Source organism: Castanea sativa, chromosome 3 (assembly GCF_040712315.1).
Source record: "Castanea sativa cultivar Marrone di Chiusa Pesio chromosome 3, ASM4071231v1".
Lineage (NCBI taxonomy): Eukaryota > Viridiplantae > Streptophyta > Magnoliopsida > Fagales > Fagaceae > Castanea > Castanea sativa.
Genome location: NC_134015.1, coordinates 29,608,829 through 29,631,779, shown reverse-complemented (window position 1 = coordinate 29,631,779; position 22,951 = coordinate 29,608,829). Strand labels below are relative to the sequence as shown.

General features: G+C 31.5%; 1 protein-coding gene across 1 annotated transcript in view; it reads left to right on the top strand.

Annotated features, from left to right (window-relative positions):
- LOC142628798 (uncharacterized) overlaps positions 1-22,951 on the top strand; it is a 45,010-nt gene that overhangs the window by 6,327 nt on the left and 15,732 nt on the right. The window contains exons 2-3 of the mRNA XM_075802837.1: positions 5,156-5,526; positions 5,695-5,930. Of these exons, the coding sequence (XP_075658952.1) occupies positions 5,156-5,526; positions 5,695-5,930 (607 nt within the window). The remainder of the gene's footprint in view (positions 1-5,155; positions 5,527-5,694; positions 5,931-22,951) is intronic.

The following is a 22,951-nucleotide window of genomic DNA, read 5'->3' as shown; positions in this document are numbered from 1 at the left end:
TCTCCACTTCCATGGTCAAGATAAATCATCTCAGTTGATATGTTATAGTCTTCGCAGATGAAACGCCCAATTTCATCACCGACTTCGAACTAAAATTCTGAGTTTACAAAGAACTTGTGATTTATATCTTCTGTAACTTTTCACATAAATCACATACTATGCATCTCATGGACTAAGATAATGTCTCATTAGTTCATTTATAAATAGTCTCATATAATTAAACAATTTAATTATTTATGACATGCCAATAAATTAGATTTTAGGGCATAAAACCCAACAATCTCCCACTTGCCCTAAAAGACAATTTCTCATATATCTGACACGTATTTCTCTTTAGAGTAATTCATAATCACTCTAAGGCAAGGTTTGGAAACAAGTTGCAGTCAAATTTATTGCATAAATTATCTTTTCTACTACTACTTCTCATGTACTCATATCTCTCTAATGAGATGATACTATTTACACTTAATGTGTATCTTCACCGCCTAGGATGAACACATATCTTGAAGTCCAACTTCATGAATCACAATCAAACTACAAATTAGTATTTGTACATCCAATAATAATCAAAACCTCACTTTGGTGGAAAAGCATATAATTCCTCATTCTCCTAAAATATTTGAGTATATGCTTTACTCCCACTAAATTAAGTGATCTTTGATTCAATTGATATTTGCTTACTATGACCACTGCAAAATAGATATTTAGCCTAGTATTTAGCATAGCATAAAGACTTCCTATCGTTTTGATATAAGGAACTGTCTTAATATGCTCTTCCTTTCATATGTCTTAGGACCATAATCCTATATAAAGGAACTTCAAACTTAAAAGGAAAGAATCATTTCTTGAAGTATTACATGCTATACTTGGCTAAAATCTAATCTATTTAAGCAGTTTAAGATAGACTCAACATCCTAATTTCTGAATTTTAACAAAGTTAAATTCTTAGGATAACTAGTCTTTCCCAAGTACTTTATATCAAACTGGACTAGACTACTAAAAACTCCATTAATGACAATATCTCTACATCATTCTAAATTATTAGAATGTCATCAACATACATTAAGAAAATTATTATTCTATATAGCTTTTACACACATAAGGCCTTTTAATACTTGATCAAAATCAAACAATTTGATTTCTTGATCAAAGGCGATATTTCATGATTTAGATGCTTGCTTTAGTCCATAAATGGAATTGAAGCAACTTGCATACTAAACACTACCAATTCTTTGTTATGTAGAAGTCTAGTTACATCGTATAGATGTCTTTCTCAAGATTGCTACTAAAAGAAGCTTTCTTGACATCCATTGTCATATTTCATCCAAATGAAATATAATGGATAAGAGAATCTAGATAGTGTCAAACTTGACCATTGGTAAAAAAATCTTTTCATAATCGAACTATTTCTTTCTGAACAAATCTTTTCACCACGAATCTTGGCTTTGAAGGTTTGCACCTTCAATTTTATCAATCTCATTTTTCTTGTAGACCTATTTAAGAACAATAGGCTTAACACTACTAGGCGCCTCTACAAGTTCTAGACTTTAAATAGAATCTAATTCTATTTACGTAACCTTGATCCAATAATCCATATTCATATCATGTATTGCCTCTACGTAGGACCAAGGATCACATTCATATCCTTGTGAAATTACTTCAAAAGTTTATTCCAAAAGTATGAATTTATTTGATAATTAACAATCCTCCCACTACGATATTGTACTTGTGTACTAGCTATATATTTAGAATAATCCCTTGTGGTGTATCTAATACAACCATCTAATTTCTAAATGTATTCTATAGTTGTCTTACAACAAATTCTGACATTTTTCTTCTAGAACAATTCTATGTATTGCTTTAAGATTTATCACATAGTCATCGTCAAGAAACTTTATACTTCTAGTGGCGACTGTGATTCATATACAAACATGTCATATTTTCCTTCAAATGGTATTAGAGCGATCTTCATTTCATATCTGTTTAACATGTTTAGAGTTTTGGAATTAATAGACAATAGTTTCATGTTGTTAGAAATTTGTTTTTTGCATGGTTGTTGAAATTATTGATTGATAAAAACTGATTTTGATGTTATGATGTTGTTTAATTTTTAGTTTAAGTATGTTAAACTGAACTTTAAGGCTATAGCATCAATGAAATTCAATTTTGATATCAATTTCTGTTCATTATGATTGTATGATGGTTGTTTTGTTCATAAAAACATTAAAAAACTGTCTTAGAAAAATTCTGGAAAATTTGAAATTCGCAATGCTCAATCGATAGAGCATCTGTTGAGGATCTGTCGAGAATTGATCGAGCTGGCAGAATTTTTCTTGATCAATCAAGGATCTGTCGAGAATCGATCGAGCTTCGTAGAACTTTTCTCTATTAATCGAGAATCTGTCAAGGATCGATCGAGCAACCAGAACTTTTCTCGATCGATCGAGGACTGTGGATTCAGAATTTTTTCTAAGTGTTTTTACATATATAAAGAGCAAGGTAATGTGTAATTAGTTTATGCATGTTTTAAATTTAGTGGATTCAGAATTGTTTTTAAGTGTTTTTACATATATAAAGAGCAAGGCAATGTGTAATTAGTTTATGCATGTTTTAAATTTAAAAACCTTCATCTTAAAACATCTAGTGGGAGAGAGATACAAGGGTTGCATCTCACGGCCTCCATTGTTGGTTCATAGTAGTGTGAAATATATACTTTGTCTTTGCCTCAAGCTTAGCATTCCATGCGGAAAGTATTTATTTCATGGTCCTACAAGATTGGATTTCTTGGTTTATAGTGGTTTGATCAAACGCCTAGTCTTAGCTTCGAGCTTTGCATTCCATGTGGAGGGTGTTTGTATCATGGTACTAGAAAATAAGCCTGTTAAAGGGATGAAATGTGGCTACACATGATTCTAGACAATGGTATCCTCTATGCTGAGTTCTTACTATTATAGTATCATCTATGCTGAGTTCTTACTATTATTACTTAAAGGCTTAATGTAAAACGGCATATTATTAGTGTTTGATAAAAGTTATCATGATAGCACTAATAATGAGAATAGTTCTCAATCAATTATAGTATTTAATGTTCACTCTATGCCGAGGAATATTAAATATGGGATTGGGTTGTCGTTGCATATATTATGTTATGGTTTTATTAAGGTTCCATACTATATGTTTATATGCTAAATTTATAATGTCTAGTTTACTTATTATATTCATGTTTATTGTTTTTCAGATTGAACATGGAATCATTTAGCCCACTTGTTTCTATTCTTAATCAAAACAAACTAATTGGATCCAATTATGTTGACTGGAAAAGAAATTTGGACATTGTTTTAACTGCTGAGGAGCACATGTTGTGTTAACTGCTAAATTCTAATCCAATCAATTTGTTTTGATTAAGAATAAAACAAGTGGGCTAAATGATGCCATGTTCAAATCTGAAAAACAATAAACATGAATATAATAAGTAAACTGAACATTAAAACCACTCTGATACCATTTGTTAGAAAATACATGGAAAATACTTGTTTGTATCTCATACAAAACATGCGCAGTGGAAAATTAACGAATCTACTTCACTTGCAATTGATAACATGTATTATGTAAGTTTCAGAATTAGAGAACAAGTAAACATACCTTGGTGCGGTGAAATTCAAAACCGAAGATCAAAAGCACTTGGGAATACTTTTAATCTTCACTCCAATTCCACTTAATGCCCAAGATGCGTGGTCTCTCGATCAGTTTTCATCAAAGAGAGAATAAGAGAGTGTCCAACACTTACATACAAACCATTTCATTCCGTGTATGAAAAAACTTATGAAAAGTTCTCATGAAAACCTTTATGAAATTTTGTATGTTTCTCTCCTTATTTATAAATGATTATCTAATTGGGCTAGCCTTTTGGGCCATTCCAATTAGGCTCCTGTATGTGACTTAGAGTGGGACCAAAAGGGACCAATAAGATACTAGCTCCAATGGGCCTTGGACTTTTCTGTCAACTCTTGATAAGTCCAAAGTTACCATTAACTATATTTAATACCACTATATAAATATAGTTGCACTTTAAGCTTTATCTATAAATTATATTCCAATATTTTATTGTACATGCAACCCCTTCATAAAATATTCGTAGTAATACAAAGTCATGGATATAGACTGCCACTTTGAAGATTACATCTTAATCCTTGAGTACCCAGTTAAATACTTTAAGTTATTCATTATATATTTATGAAATCCAATTCCATAAATATATACTTTAGTAACTTTTTACTAAAGTAGTTGGGTCCAACTCTCTGAACAGCCAAACCCATTAAACTTATCTCAAGGAAATATTTTGTATCTCCATTAAGAGACTATGAATTCCATCTTGAGAATACATGTTCCATCAATACTAAATGTGGTTGTTCAACATACTAAGGTTTTGACCGTGACTAATAGATCTCACTTCTGATATATCAAAACAACCTACATCTCATGATCAAGTCCATTATTCTCTCAGGATTAAGAGTGCATGTAAATAGAAGTCGTGAGATTTATTATTTATTTGATAGTCGTTAGGAGAATAATAAATCTCACAATGGTCCAGTTCAATATGTCTTAACTCTTAAAACATATCAACATACCAACTAAAAATCCTCATTTCCATGATCAAGACAAATCATTTTAATTGATATGTAATAGTCTTCACAGATGAAACTCCCAATTTCATCACCGACTACAAACTATATTTTGAGTTTATAAGGAACTTATGATTTACATCTTCTGTAACTAAATCACATAAATCACATACAATGCATCTCATGGACTAAGATAATGTCTCATTAGTTCATTTATAAATAGTCTCATATAATTAAACAATTTAATTATTAATGGCATGCCAATGAATTGGATTTTAGGGCATAAACCCCCCAACAAACCAAGCTGTCAAGAAAAGTGAAGATCTAATGAAGGAAAAGCAGCACATTTAAAGTGTTTTGGTTAAGCAATCAAATCAAGATAAAATTGAATATCAGGTTCAATTAAATGCAATAGTTAATTGCATAAGATTCCTTTTATGCCGGGGATTAGCTTTTTGTGGTCAAGATGAATCTCAAGGTTCAAGTGATAAAGGAAATTTCCTTGAGCTTCTATAATTTTTGGGGGATCACAGTGAATCTATCAATGAAGTGTTGCAAAAAGCTCCGAAAAATTTCAAGCTTACCTACCATGAAATTCAAAAAGACATTGTGAATGCAATTGCACATGAAACATCCAAAGCCATCATCAAGGATCTTGACAATGGGTTCTTTTCAATATTAGTTGATGAGTTGCATGATATCTTAGTGAAAGAGCAAATGGTCCTCGTTCTTCGTTATGTGAACAAAAAAAGAATTATTATAGAGCGGTTCCTTGGTATTGTACATGTAGCAAGTACCACCACTTTGTCACTCAAATATGCTATTGAATGTTTACTTTGTGAACATAATTTGAGTTTATCGAAACTACGTGGGCAAGGTTATGATGGGGCTAGTAATATACAAGGTGATATCAATGGTCTCAAAACTTTAATTTTGAAAGAGAATAAGTCAGCATTTTATGTCCATTTTTTTGCTCATCAACTTCAATTGACACTTGTTGTCGTTGCTAAAAATCACATTAACATTGCTGAATTTTTTTATGTGGTTAGTAATTTAGTAACTGTTGCTGAAGGCTCTTGTAAGAGACGAAATGCTCTTCGAGATGCACAATTTGCCAAAATTAAAGAAGAATTAGAGAATGGTGTACGTAGAAGTGGGCAAGGTTTGAATCAAGAGATAAATCTTAAATGTCCTGGTGATAAACGTTGGAGATTATATTATGAGACTATTCTCAACTTGTTTTTAATGTTCTCTGCTGTTGTTGATGTACTTGAGATTATTGAAGAAGATGGTCTCTCTGACCAAAAAGTTGAATCTCGATCTATTATGAAGTCAATTCTATCTTTTGAATTTGTCTTTACTCTACACTTAGTGAAAAACATTTAAGGGATCACAAATGAGTGGTCAATAGCATTGTAAAAAATAAAAATAAAAAATCAAGATATAATAAATGCTATGGATCTTGTTAAAGTGTTTAAGCAACGATTGCAAGTGATGAGAGATGATGAATAGATATCTTTATTGACTGAAGCGTCTTCATTTTGTACCACACATGATATTCCTATCTTGAGCATGGATGAAATATTTGTAGTTAGTGGAAGGCCGTGACCCAACACCCAATAAAATACAAAGTTACATCATTATCGTTCTGAACTATTTTACACAGTCATAGATATACAGCTTCAAGAGCTTGATAGTATTTGTTCTGTTACTGTAGCTGGGATATTTTAAAATAAAACAAAAATAGTTATTAAACTCTTTGTAATTTTTATTATTATTCACCAAATACGTGCTTGTGTCCATGATATGAAAACATTCAATTCATCTGCATGCATGCTTTTAACGCCAAATTAACTTGCTCTCATACTCTTCGACGACGGTAAGATATAAAACTCATAAAACTGACGCCATATATTCAAATATGTCTCTAAATATTGTATAATTTTAATATAGATTACTATAACAACTAAATTTTAATCACTTTTCTTTTTAAAAGTATAACACATATTATCGAAGATGATTATACCCCCAACGCAAAAAAAATAAGATGGGAAATAAAAACCTATTTCATAAATATTTTAGTAAACTTACTTAATTTTCTTATTAAATTGAAGCAATTTAGGATGAATAATCTGCATATTCTAACAAATGATTAACAACGAAATTAAATGATGTCAAGTACCTAAATGGTTTGTTGCACTAACTATTGTCTTTTATCAATAACTAGTCGCAGACCCGTGCATTGCGCGAGATAATTTTTTTTTAGGGTGATCTTATAAAATACATTTGGGGTAATAAGTAATAACACCCTCCCATTTTGTTTATATTAATAAAAAAATATTTTAAATTTATTTAAGAATCTATTTATAAATGTTTAACCATGGTTAGTAAAGACATTACTCATAACTTTAGAATTAAAATAAAAATTTATAAAATAGCAAAAAATTTGAAATGACAAATCTCTCCATAACTCATTGGGAAAAGAAAAGGGGAAAAAAAGCAAAAGGCATTACTTAATATTTTGAAATACACCTTAATTTAAAATTTTAAAATAAGAGAATTTAATTTTAAAAGTAAGGACAATTTTGGAACCTACGTTAAGCACAGGTAGGTTAGTACACGATAATATTAATTTAACAAAGTTTGGTCAAACAAATGTAAATAGTGAAAATATTTTTTCCTTTCAAGATTGGGGTAGAGTGTCATTTCTTCAAACCTCGAGGAAGAGGAATGTAATTACTTCTATATTATTATTGTTGTTGTTGTTGTTGTTGTCAATAATTGATTTTTCATTTTCTTTTAAGTTAATAAAAACCTTACATATACCTTTTTATTTATTTATAGAATATGCATTTTTTTGAGCTTTACATATCTTTTTATTAATGTGAATCTTTACATATACCTTAAGTAAACTCTATATATTCCACTTTTTTAGATGTGTAAAATCATAGACTATTTTTTTTTTTTTTTTATATAAGCTAGAATTTCTACTCTATCATAATCTAAGTGTGTATCTGTGTGAAGCTTCTTTCTGGAGACTTGAACCCTGGCCCTTACCCCCCACACCCCACAAGTTTTTATACTTGTGGAGTGACCACCGAACTAAGGGTGCACGGTGGTGTAAAATCATAGACTATTACTTCATAATGATAGTAGCTAATTATTTTTATCACTTTTTATCATAATTTCATTTATAACGCTTTTTACTATTATCATATATTTACTGGCTAATGATTTTCATAATAGATGTGTTAAATGAGATGTAGCATCGTTTATTATATTTTTAAATGTAATTTTGTATGAACATTATATATATATATATATATATACACATCCACATACATACATACATACATACATACATACATATATATATATATATATATATATATATATATATATATATAAAGATAAATGAAATGTCAAAAAAGGGATTTTAAAATTTTCTAACATTATTTCTTATGTAATTTCTATTATTACATGAGAACATAATTATTGATTATTGATTCAATTTTTTAAGTGAATGCAACAGTTATTTTATTGCACTGTAAAGTTTTTAACATTCTCCATATTGGTCATATTTATTTTTTATTTTTACTTCTCCTTACAACCTCTTTGTTTTCCAATTAATAGTTACTAATTGACATTTGATTTTTTTTTTTCTTTACCATCTCTCTCTCCATAGGCAACCTACTGTTTTCCAAAATTTGATAATGATTTTATTGCATTGAATATGCATTGTAGTTTTTTTTTCATTTAATTTTGCTACCCTTAAGTTAGTATATCCATAACTATTAGTTTCTTTATATTATATTTGGCTTGATATCCTCATTATTATTATTTTTTAATTTAGTGTTTCTCAATTGGCATTTGTTTCATATTATATTTTTTCTTTAATGTATTGGGTTTGAGAATGAGTGTGTCTCTAGAATTACTCCACTTTATGAGGACACTTTTATTTATTGAATTTAAGTAAAATTTTGAAATTACAATTTTTTTAAAATAAAAAGGAGAGAAAAATATAAATAATTTAATGATATAGAAGATGTGGGGAGATGAATAGTGATATTAAGGCAGAAGGTAATGGGGAGATGAAAAGATAAAGGTAAGGAAAAAGCTTGGACAAAGTCTAAATGTAAAAAAAAAAAAAAAAAGAGTAAAATTTTTTAAGGATAATTTTATTGATTTGAATTTATATAAAATATTCCATGTTTAATTATTAAACAAAAAAGAGAAAATATAAATAATTTAATGACGTGGAAGATGTGAATGAATTTAAATGTTGAATAACAGAAGATGAGAAGACAAAAAAAAAGTAAAAATAAAATATATATAACAATAAATACCAATAAAGAGAACAATTGCACATGAAAGATTTTTGTTCTTTCTTATAACTCTAATTAAAATTGATGGTTTTTTTTTAATATGTGCTTGAGTATTGTGTTTTTTTAATTTCCCATCAGAAAGTCTTTTCTTTCCCTTTTATAATTTTGATTGAATTTTGGTTTGGATTAATACTTAGTTGTTTTTGGAAATAGAAATTTGAATATGCCTACCAAATATTTGAATAATAATTATTATAAAATCTATTTTTTTTAATTTCTTTAGTTTTATTTTAATTTTGGTTAAGTTAACATTGTAATTTTGTGATGATTTTTTATTATTATGATAATTTCCTTATTCCTTAAGAGATGAGTTGTATATTAAGCAAATGTAACACACTACAACAAAGTTAGAAGAATATGGTTCACCTAAAAAATATTAATGAAATACAACAAAGTTAGAAGAATATGCCACTCAACAGAGCAACGGCATGACCGCATCGGGAAACCAGAATCAGTTTCCATCCTCTCTTGCACCTCTTGGAGATCTTCTCAAAGCCCTCATGTTCCTTTCGAACTTGAACGGTTTCAATTCTTCCCCCTCACCACCGGCTCAAGGCTTTGCTCAAAGGAAAGGTTCTTCCAAGGTGCGAAAGGAAAAGGGCTCCAAGTGATTTTATCACTTCTTTTCTCTCTCCCTCTTTGTTTTTGATTGCATTATTTGTGTGCTTTTGCTTTCTTGTTTTGAGTCAGTCTAGATTTATGCATTGCTTTGCTTTGTTTAACATGTTTTTGTTGTTTATTTTCAGTTTGTTTTATCTTGTTTTTCATAAAATTAAAAAAAAATTGAAATTGAAAATTTTGAAAAACTATACAAAAACAGTGTGTTTGTGTACATTGGTGCTTGTGCACCTTGGATGGCCATTGAAACAAAGTTTTCTAAACTTTGTATCTCTTGTAGCTTAGATGAGCATCTCTATGCACAACTAAGCAAGTGAGCTTTGTGGCTCGTGTTTGTGATGAGTAAGATTAAGTAATCTCTTTTACTCAACACTCGTATAACTCTTTTTGACGAGAATGACAAAAAAATCCTAAGAGAAAGGCATAAATAACCATCTCACCACTGTTGCTCGCCAATCATGAAATGACATTTGTATACTTCAACATAGCAAAAGTGCAATGTCAATGACATCTGTATGCTTCGGCATAGCAAAAGTGCAATGTCAAATGCTTAACATAATTGGGTATTTTTTTCTATCTCTTATATGCCCATCATGGTTTGCTTAAAAGAAAAATATGCAAAGAAAAATATGCAAAGAAAAATAAAAAGCAAAAAGATTAAAATGCTTTATATACGATTGCAAGCGTGTATTCTAGGAGATGTGGGAGTTATAGGATGTACCTTAAAGGTGATAGTCCCCATCAAATAGTTATGATCATGTGTGAGTTATATTGATTTACTCATATCTCAAATCGTCATAACATAGATACACTTATGCAATCTTGCGATGTTTTTCACACATAACACGCAATATTATTTGCTACTTTTGATACATGTGCAGGAACAATGTGATTTGGCCATCACAAGAGTTACATGTATTAATGTATGCTCACTAAACTGTCTTAACTCGTTTTTTAAATATAAAATTGGTTAGGCTTGTTGTGTGTGTGTGTGTGTGTGTGTGTGTGTGTGTGTGTGTGTGTTTTGGGATCTATGTGCTTAACATTTTTGTTGAGAGGTGTTTTTGAGAGATCAAAATGATGTTTGGATCCTTGGTTGAGTTGCATGCTTGATTGCATTCATATCTGTGTTTTTCTCTTTTTGAAAAATTGTTTTAAGCAATCTCGACAACTCCTTGACACCTCTCGATACCTGGCTTATCTATCGAGCTCTTTAGTTGCTTTTTATCGCAATCTCAACACCTCTCGACAACTGGGTCGATCAATGGAGAATATTTATGTCCCCTCGATAGCTCCTCGACAGATACTCGATCCATCGAGCCTCTTTCTGCCTTGGACACCTTCTCGATAGCTGCGTCTATCGACCTCTTTAAAGCTTGACAAATCCTCGATACCTCTCGATCTGTTGAGAATTACTGAGGTGCTATATGAGGAACGCTCATGATCTCAGACTCATTCTGTTCGATCACCCTCAATTGCTCTCAATTGTTTCACTTCCCAAACTCTTCCTCAAGGATTCTTCAACCTTAATCAAGTTTTCTTCACTTGGTAAGTGTCTAAATTCCTCATATACATGCATTTCATGGTTTTAATCTAAGTGTTAGGGATTATTGAAAATTTTGGGGTTTTTCAAAATTAAAGAGGTTTTTAAAAAAATTTTGGGATGGGTTTTGAAGATTTGATCTTAAAAACTTCATGCATTTCATCTCATGTGCATTATAACTATATTTTCATGCATTTAGATGTGTGTTATACATGTTATCTGATTGTGTGCTAGTAGGATTGGATTGGGCTAAGCCCATGATGCAATGCATGTCACATGTTCATGCATTCTCATGCATACGTTCTTTCTAATCAATATATCTTGATATATTTGAACTGCTTGGGACTTTTCTGATTGTCTCCTTCTCTCTCTCTTCTGTTTGTGTTAGTCTGCTTCTATGGCACCCAAACGTAAATCTGATCCATCCCGAAACCCTCTTCATTCCAAGGCATCCACTTCTTCTAATCCTACTCCCTCACACATCTGGTTCCGTGATAAGAAGGCCAAATTGGACTTCTTTGAGAACTTTTCCCGACAAGGCATTCATTCGGAACGTCAAGTCATTTTGTCGGAAAATGAACATAAGCTTATAACAGAATTGATAAAAAATCTAAACCAAATAAAATCACATCCACAGCAAAAATTAAATGGCAAAGATTAAGGGAAGAGAGATTCGAACATGAGGACAACATAACGATGTGTTATTGAAGAGGAAACTAAAACCCTCGGTGTAAAACCTCTCTGCCGCCCTCCAAGCGGTCAATAATCCACTAAAGAATGTAGTTGGGATACATGGACAACAGAAGACCCTCCAAGCCTAATCTACCCAGTGTACCTAAGCCTTCCAAGCTCTTACTCCAAACAAGGTTGCGCCGAACCTATTTCTTCTTTAGCTTACCGGATTCTGCTACAGCCCATAGCATTAACCAATATGAAATTGGTCCCTTCTTAACTGCTTCCCAAAGCACCAAACAGCCTTCCCACAAATGTGGGTATGGTGAGAAAATGTTTTGGTAATGTACCACTCAAGGATAAAACAATGGAGAGGAAGAGAGTAGAGGAATTTGAAGAGTCTCTATGTGAAGATTATGGATGAGTCAATCTTATTTTTCTCTAGGGTTTCTCTCTCAAAATTCTCTCTGGAAGCTCTCTGCATTTCGTGGGTATAAGGGGTATTTATACTAGGGTGAGAATGGAATGTGAAGAGTCATATTTTCCCAAACAGGGCTTGCTGGCGACTTGGACTCGCGACTTGACTGAGTCGCGAGTTCCAGCCATGAGCAAACAAAATGCCCAGACTGGACTTTTTGTCTTGTAGTGCTCCAACTGGCATGACTGTTCAACTTCTCAGCACGCTTCGCTCATGTGCATCATCCAGCAGCTTGCTAGCTGCAAGCCACCCGCGAGATCCAGCCCCAAGTCCCTGTTTCACTGCACATTCTTGAGCATTTCTTCACACTCTCTCACACACTACCCTTACATGAATCCCACCTAAATACAGGGTTTCTAAGTGCTGAATTACAATCAAATTGGCACGGAATAAAGCCAACACAATAGTTGATAAATTTTAACCTTACAATCTCCCCCTTTGGCTATTCCGTGACAAAACCCTAAAACAAACTCTAGACTTAACATGTGAGTTGGAAGCAGTTGAACAAAACTCACTCACACCTAACTCTAGAATCTGTGTAGCTCTTGAATCAGAAGAACAAATGTCTCCTAAAATACAACAACACAATATGATCATTGCATGCAGAAAAACTTGTAATGCATATGAGACAAGCACAATGTGATCAAGCACAATGGAGTAAAGTAATAGACCAAAGCTTGATCATACAAGCAATCACTACAAAATAGTGACCACAATGCTCATTCACACTTGGAATGAACATCCGGACATGCAAGCTATTAAGCTTAAATGCAAAGAATCATTTGCATGTCCAACACTGAACCAATGCACAATACAAGAAGTATATGCATCTAGGAACAAGATCCTACACGGGTACAAGAGTGATGTACTAAAAGCAGTGCATAGCAGAACAACAAGTACATAAGCTACAAAGCACAGGTAAAAAACATAAAGGCTGCCTAAGCATGGTACAAACCATAAAAGCCTACAGAATAAACCCTAAAAGCTTACAAAAGCAACATGGGTACAGATTAAGTACAGAATGAATAGCTAAGCATTATCATGAACTATGAGCAAAGCAAAAACATAGTTAATATAACACAAAGCTCTTTCTCTCTTTCTCCCCCTATCATATCACCCCCTATCATGAATCATAGGAGGTGTGACGAACTTGAAACATATATACCTATAACCTAAAACACTTGCACAAAACACATTAGACCCTCAAGGTAAAACAAGTAGTAAAAGGACAAGTATAATGTAACAAGTATATTGCGATCAAGTAAACATGATGTGAAACATGTGAACAACTTGATCATACACCAAAACAGTCATATAGAAATGACTACAATGATCACATAGCAAAGCAAATGACCATCCGAGCAAGCATTTAATGAAGCACAATAGCACAAGGAAGTATGCATGTCCAACACACAAACACGATGCAAAGAGAACAACAAAGCATAGATACTAAACATAACTCAAAGCACCATAAAGCAAACAAGAAAACAACATAAAGAAACACAAACAAAACAAAGTTTTCTTATAAACACAATGTCTTCTCCCCCTTGATATATGCATCTCCCCTATGAAAAAAAACTCACCCCCTACAAATGTACACAGGAATCATATAGAAATGCAAAAATTCTCACTCTCCCCCTTTTTGTCACGAATAGACAAAGGGTTAAGGAGAAACGAGGACAAGATATGAAGGTACGAACAATGATAATGATGCACGAGGGGTGTGAGATGAATGAGAAAATGAAGCTCAAACCTAAGATAAAACACCATGCTACAAAGCATAAGGAAAACATGACATGCTAGGATGAGGAAACAAGGTATAGACCAATGCATGACAAGGGTAGCAAAGGTGTGTGCAAGAGGTGACTACGTGCAATGCATGACCAATGCATGGAAAATGCACATGTGGGGCAAGGTGTGTTAAGTACACAACCAATAAACCAAACATGTTCCTAATGAGAAAACATTAGAAACCCCAAAGTTTGGTACTCATCAGAGTCCAAACAAGCAAGAAAATACCTAAGAGACATTTTATCAAACACCTAGCATGCACACTATGAGCAACAATGTGAAACAATGCATGAACGTCATGAAATCCACCCTTAATTCATGCTCTTTTTGCCACAAGGGGCCAACATTCAAAGCAAATCATCAAAAGGAACCAATCCCTTACACAAATTTGACAAAAATAAAGTTTCCCCAACCCCTATGATGAAATCCCAACCAAGAGCACAAAACTCACCAAAACCTAATCTAAGGATCCAAATCAATGAAAAGGGTTTAAAATAACCTTAGAGATGTTAATGGAATGAAAAACTATTCAAATTGATTGTGTTTAGATGTAAAAAGATTGAAAGGGGGGTTTAAAAGAGGATAGGAGAGGTTAAAAACAGGTTTCCCACGAAAAGCCCTTTAAAAAGTTGTTTCTGGGCATTTCGCAACTAAGCGAGTCGCGAAGATTTTCGCAAGTCGCGAGTGAGTCGTAAGCGAGTCGCAAGTGAGTCATAAGCAAGTCGCGAGTGAGTCGCGAAAGTCTTCTGGATGAACTCGCGACTTGAGTTGCGCGACTGGCAAGTCGCAAAAAACTTAGACACCTGTTTTACAACACAGAACATGTTTAAACAATGAAAAACAAAGTAAGCAATAAACATGAACACAAAGAGTGATAAAAATCACTTCCAAAAACATATAAAATGATCAAAAATCTTTTTGGATCGATCCATATATAGTTGAGCACACACACATCACATTTAAACAATTACAATAGAACAAATGAATAAGGCATTCATTGAACATTAGGCATGTGTGTTGTGTGTGTTGTGTGTGTGTATCAAATGTGGAATAGTCCTTAGTCTAGAGTGAAGCTTCAATGATCAATTCAATCAAGTCATACACAACTAGTACTAAGTCAAGTAATCTATCTCAATTATAGAAATGAATATATGTTACCTCCCACAAGAAAATGATTACATATCTTTGAAGCTTTTCATTTGGCTTCTTTACAATTCATAACATTTGATCATTTTGAATCAATACATCTCATTTTGAGATCGATGCCTGAAATTTTTGATATTTCAATTTGATAAATAAGCCTTTGACTTTTTAGGTACCATACATTTTTTATAAAAATCGTTTTCCCTTTTTCCTAGTTAAATACTAGTATGTGCGACAGGCTTTTGCAACTCAATATCTCTTTTCATTTTGAGATTTACATTGGTTGAGCTCTTTAAGCAAAAACATAATAAAAGAGTGGGAAGAGATATAGGCACAAGTCTACGCATGTATCAAAACCAACATGACAATTGACTAATCATTCATGACAAGCTTGAAGATCGATTTACAACAATCACACAAAAATGTCAAGATTTTTCCCACAAAGATATAAGTGCAAAAAGAACAAGCTAAGCTCGTAAATGCACAAAGCCATATGTATGAAGGTACAAGGCAAAACTCACATGTGAAATGTGCTAAAAAATATACGATCAAACTTTTTGAATTTTTCACTTTTTATGTGGTTTTGGATTTTTACACGCACAAAACAAAAACAAAAAAAATTAAGATCGACACAAAAACAAATGCATACAAAGAAATGCAAGATGCACAAAATGCATGAAGATATGGCATTCAATGCATGAAGGGTCCAACAAAGATCGAAAGAATTAGATCAATGACCAAAAGAGTAAAAGCTCAACCAAAGGAACCTTTCCTCGTCCAAACGGAACGATTGTTTAGAATGAGTGTCTCGTGAAAAGTGAGACGAGGGTTGGAAGAATGAGAACCGGACATGCACATAAACAAGGAGTTAAGAGCATTGAACACTTTCTTTAACAACATGCTATTTTCACTCAAATTCGGTTTATCCTTTTTAACACAACTTCCATGAAGCTCATGTTTCTCTTTTCTTTTGATTCTTTTAAGTGCATGAAACTTAGAGCAATGAGGTCTTAGATGACTAGAAGCACCACAATGGTGACACACAATGTGTTTAGGTCCACTAGGCCTTTTGGGAAGGGATCTAGCAACATGGTTTTGTTCCCTCTTCAACTTATGACATTAAGGTCTTCTATGACCAATCACACCACAATGGTGGCAAGTTGGAACAAACTTAGATCCATCCAAAGCCTTAAGTTGAGACCTAAACAAAGGCTTTGACTTAAGAGGCTTTCTCTCCACCGTTTGATTTCTTCTGTGTGGAGGAATGTACACCAATTTGCCCTTAGAGGTAGAACACACATTAGGCACAAAATCGGGTACCACAACATGATTGCAACAAATATTTTCATCATTTTTAACAATAGGTTCAGCAATCAAATACTTAGCATGCATCTTAAGAAATTCATTTTCACATTTTAGCTTATCAACAAGTTTGTTAGACAAAACAAGTTTAGCATCCAAGTCCATATTCAAACAGTCAAACTCTTTCAGCTTTTCAAGAGAAATTTCAGCAAGTTTCTTATATTTTTCAACCAATTTGTTGGATTTATTGGATTTAGCAATCAAATCATCCTTTTCACAAAATAACTTGCTCAAATCCTTATGAAACTTCTTAGCCTTTTTCTTAAAGAGTTTAATGTTAGGAATATCATCAACACCCAAGGATTTAGGTAACATAGCATCACAATCATGAGGATTATCACTCATAGAGGCATTTTCACAAACACGTGGCATGTTACATTCATCAACATCCAAAACATGCATATAAGCATACAAAGCACTGTCCATGGTAAAAAAAACACAAGGGGTCAAGGATCACACTTAGGTATTTAAACCGTAACAAATGTACCTGCTCTGATACCAATTGAAAGTTCAATAAGCATGTAAAACACCTATGAACGTTTAGACCCCCAAATAACAAATTACCAATTCAAGCTTAATATCAAACAAAGTATGTGCGGAAAATGAACATAAGCTTATAACAGAATTGATAAACAATCTAAACCAAATAAAATCACATCCACAGCAGAAATTAAATGGCAAAGATTAAGGGAAAAGAGATTCAAACACAAGGACAACACAACGATGTGTTATCGAAGAGGAAACTGAAACCCTTGGCGTAAAACCTCTCCGCCGCCTTCCAAGCAGTCAATAATCCACTAAAGAATGTAGTTGGGATACATGGACAACAGAAGACCCTCCAAGCCTAATCTACCCAGTGTACCTAAGCCCTCCAAGCTCCTACTCCAACGAGGTTGCGCCGAACTTATTTCTTCTTTAGCTTACCGGATTTCGCTATAGCCTATAGCATCATTCAATATGAAATTGGTCCCTTCTTAACTGCTTCCCAAAGCACCAAACAGCCTTCTCACAGATGTGGGTATGGTGAGAAAAGGTTTTGGTAATGTACCTCTCAAGGATAGAACAATGGAGAGGAAGAGAGTAGAGGAATTTGAAGAGTCTCTATGTGAAGATTGTGGATGAGTCAATCTTGTTTTTCTCTAGGGTTTCTCTCTCAAAATTCTCTCTAGAAGCTCTCTACATTTCGTGGGTAACTAATGCAGAATGAAACTAATGCAGAATTTCATGGGTATAAGGAAATTCTCTCTAGAACCATCAAACAATAACTAAATGCCTCCCAAGCTATTGTAACTAATGCAGAATGAGGAAATATTATTTGCAAATAGGTTATAGGAGTTCTATTCTAAGTAGAATTTCATTTATTTCAGTCTATCACGTATCCTTTTTCTTTATTTAAATGAAACTGTGGAATGCTGGATAGTAATTTTTAGAGTTGTTTGAGTTCAGCCTTTTACTAAAAGTTGTTGTCATCTAGAGTGTTGTTGTAGATAGTATTTGCTCTGTTACTATAGCTGTGATATTTCAAAATAAAACAAAAATAGTTATTAAACTCTTTGTAATTTTTATTATTATTCACCAAATACATGCTTGTGTCCATGATATGGTAACATTCAATTCATCTACATGCATGTTTTTAACGCCAAATTAACTTGCTCTCATACTCTTCAATGACGGTAAGATATAAAACTCATAAAACGGACGCCATATATTCAAATTTGCATCTCTAAATAATGTATATTTTTAATATAGATTTCTGTAACAACTAAGTTTTATTTACTTTTATTTTTAAAAGTATAACACATATTATTGAAGATGATTATACCCCCAATGCAAAAATTAAGATAGGAAATAAAAAACAATTACATAAATATTTTAGTAAACTTACTTAATTTTCTTATTAAATTGAAGCAATTTTGGATGATTAATCTACATATTCTAACAAATGATTAACAACGAAATTAAATGATGTCCAGTACCTAAATGGTTTGTTGCACTAACCATTGTCTTTTATCAATAACTAGTCGCAGACTCGCGCATTGTGCGAGATAATTTTTTTTAGGGTGATCTTGTTAAATATATTTGGGGTAATAAGTAATAACACTCTCCCATTTTGTTTATATTAATAACAAAATATTTTAAATTTCTTTAAGAATCTATTTATAAATGTTTAACCATAGTTAGTAAAGACATTACTCAACTTTAGAATTAAAATACAAATTTATAAAATACCAAAACATTTAAAATGACAAATCTCTCCATAACTCATTGGGAAAAGAAAAGGGGGAAAAAAGCAAAGGAAATTATTTAATATTTTGAAATACACTTTAATTTAAAATTTTAAAATAAGAGAATTTAATTTTAAAATTAAGGACAATTTTGGAACCTACCTTAACCACAGGCAAGTTAGTACACAATATTTTAATATTAATTTAACAAAGTTTGGTCAAACAAATGTAAAAGGTGAAAATATTTTTTCCTTTCAAGTTTGGGGTAGAGTGTCATTTCTTCAAACCTCAAGGAATGGGAATATAATTACTTCTATGTTGTTGTTGTTGTTGTTGTTAATAATTGATTTTTCATTTTTTTTAAGTTAATAAAAACCTTACATATACCTTTTTATTTATTTATAGAATATACATTTTTTTAAGTTGTACATATCTTTTTTTTAATGTGAATCTTTACATATACCTTAAGTAAACTCTATATATCTCACTTCTTTAGATGTGTAAAATCATAGACTACTACTTCATAATGATAGTAGCTAATTATTTTTATCACTTTTTATCATAATTTCATTTATAACGCTTTTTACTATTATCATATATTTACTGGCTAATGATTTTTATAATAGAGGTGTTAAATGAGATGTAGCATCGTTTATTAGATTTTTAAATGTAATTTTGTATGAAGATTACACACACACACACACACACACACACACATATATATATATATATATATAAAGATAAATGAAATGTCAAAGAAGGGATTTTAAAATTTTCTAACATTATTTCTTATGTAATTTCTATTATTACATGAGAACATCTCCTTTTAGTTATGAATTAGAGTTTGATTAGTTTTAAGTTTAAATATATTGCTAGGATTTTTTCTTTTTTGTTGACGCTATGATTGTGTTTAATTATTGATTCAATTTTTTAAGTGAATGTAATAGTTGATTTTATTGCACTGTAAAGTTTTTAATGTTCTCCATATTGGTCTTATTTATTTTTTATTTTTACTTCTCCTTACAATCTCTTTGTTTTCCACTTAATAGTTACTAATTGACATTTGATTTTTTTTTATTTACCATCTCTCTCTCTCTCTCTCTCTCTCTCTCTCTCTCTCTCTCTCCATAGGCAACCTACTATTTTCCAAAATTTGATAATGGTTTTATTGCATTAAATATGTATTTTAGTTTTTTTTTCATTTAATTTTGCTACCCTTAAGTTAGTATATCCATAACTATTAGTTTCTTTATATTATATTTGGTTTGATATCCTCATTATTTTTTTTTAATTTAGTGTTTCCCAATTGGCATTTGTTTCATATTATATTTTTTCTTTGATGTATTGGGTTTGAGAATCAGTGTCTCTAGTATTACTCCACTTTATGAGGGCAATTTTATTTATTGAATTTAAGTAAAATTTTAATATTATAATTTTTTAAAATAAAAATGAGAGAAAAATATAAATAATTTAATGATATAGAAGATGTGGGGGGATGAATAGTGATATTAAGGTAGAAGGTAGTGGGGAGATGAAAAGATAAAGGTAAGGAAAAAGCTTGGACAAAGTGTAGATGTAGTAAAAAAAAAAAAAGAGTACAATTTTTTAAGGATAATTTTTTTTATTTGAATTTAAGTAAAATATTCCATTTTAATTATTGAAAATAAAAAAAGAGAGAAAATATAAATAATTTAATGACGTGGAAGATGTGAATGAATTTAAATGTTGAATAACATAAGATGAGAAGAAGAAAAAAAAGAAAAAATATATATATAACAATAAATAGCAATAAAGAGAACAATTGCACATGAAAGATTTTTTTTCTTTCTTATATTTCTAATTAAGATTGATGGTTTTTTTTTTTTCATATTTGTTTTAGTATTGTGTTTTTTAATTTCCCATCAGAAAGTCTTTTATTTCCCTTTTATAATTTTGATTGAATTTTGGTTTGGATTAATACTTAGGTTTTTTTTTTTTGTAGAAATAGGGATTTGAATATGCCTACCAATTTTTTGACTAATGATTATTATAAAATCTATTTTTTTATATCTTTAGTTTTATTTTAATTTCGGTTAAGTTAACATTGTAATTTTGTGATGATTTTTTATTATTATGATAATTTCCTTATTCCTTAAGAGATGAGTTGTATATTAAGCAAATGTAACACACTACAGCAAAGTTAGAAGAATATGGTTCACCTTAAAAAATATTAATAAAATACACATAAAAAATATTAAAATGATATATTTGTAGATATAAAAAGATTTTAAAAAATAAGTGTAAAAATCTTTTTTTTTTTTAAACAATACTTGAAGTAATTGTTACTTTTTATATATTACACTTCATTGTATAATATTTATATTTTCACGCATCGCGCGAGTCTACAGCTAGTTTCCTATAAAAATTGAATGATTCTACAAGTCATCTATTGGGAATAAATTCTAATCTTAGGTTGCTAAATGCAAACGTAGTATAAACACGGTGAGAGAGAATAATGAATTGTGCTCATGCAGGTTAGTGTAATAAACATGTGATATGACTGTGGGCTTCCTTTATAATAGGATCTTTTGTGACTCTTAGAGCAAACAAAATGACGCCCTTATCCCAACCCAAAATGTTTTCCTATAATGACAAGTTTTATCTTTTAACCTCTAAGAAATGCAATGCAATGGCCAAAGGATATGCCCCTTTAATATATTGTCTCTAATCAAATAAACAAAGGCTCATGTCCCCTTTAGGTGCAAGTTTATACGGAATTCAATTGTTTTCAATTTTTTCTTTTCTCTGTAAGAAAGAATCATCAACCTTAACTAACCAAAAAAAAAAAAGAACCATCAACATTAATTAGAGTTATAAGAAAGAACAAAAATAGGATAACATTTAACAATTAAAGAGAGAAAAAAAAAAATTTAAAAAATCTAAATGGCATTAACCAAGGTGGAGTTTTAAAGAACTCTTGGTTTACGTAGAATATAATAGAGAAAATAAAAATGAGACTAATACTAATTCTAGGAAACATGTATAGAGAAATAGCAATAAGGATGCTAATTAATAAACATTGGCAATACCATCAATCCCGTTTGAAGCTTAATCATAGCTCCACTAATTTGCTGACTTACAAATTTTGTCTGGTATATATTCAGGCGTTCTCCAATGCCGCAAAATTCCTTATTGTTTGGTTTTACCTGAATTCCAGCAAACTACCCGATTAAATTAAGTGAGAAAATGAGCATAATCATTCTAGTGTAAAAAAAAAGAAAAAGAAAGAATTCCAAAAGATTAGTAATTTGGCATAAATAGAAGAACGTATAAAAAATTCATTGAAAATTTGAGAGGGAGAGAGAGAGAGAGCCTTTTTTGAATTCCAGCAAACTACCTGATTAGATTAAGTAAGAAAATGAGCATAATGATTCTAGTGTAGAAAAAAAAAAAAAAAAAAAAAGGATTCCCAAAGATTAGTAATTTGGCATAAATTGAAGAATGTATAAAAAATTTATCGAAAAATTGAGAGAGAGAGAGAGCGATAACTTTTGTTGTGAGAGAAAAACCATGCATAGGATGGAATAGATAGTTACAAATTTATTGTAAGAGGATGTGAATACGAAGAGACAAAATAAAGGAAGATGAAGAGAAAGAAGAATAATATTATTTATGTAGAGGGTGGTGGGGAGATAAAAAGAAGAAGAATAATATTTATGTAGAGGGTGGTGGGGAGATGAAAAGGTAAGGGTGGAGAAATGTTGGAAAAGGTGCAAATATTAAAATAAAATAAAAAAGTAAATGTTAAAAACAATTATAAGAAAATTGGAAATAAAATGATAATGAGGTGAATGCTGATGTGGCTTAACTGAAGCGTAGCAACAATAAATTCTACACTTCAACTTTTAGAGATATATATATATATAGAGAGTTTGTAGCTCAATGATCTAGACACCGTATTTTGTCCGCCTTCGATTTGTGTGCTGGACCCCGTAAATTCCAAAAATATTATCTTTTTTCCATGGGGCCGCGAAAGTATCCAAATTGATGTGACACAACCCGTTCGGGCATCAAAGCACTCAAAGTGCATTTTCCGGTCAAATTGACCAAATTGCCCCTGGTCAACCTTGGGT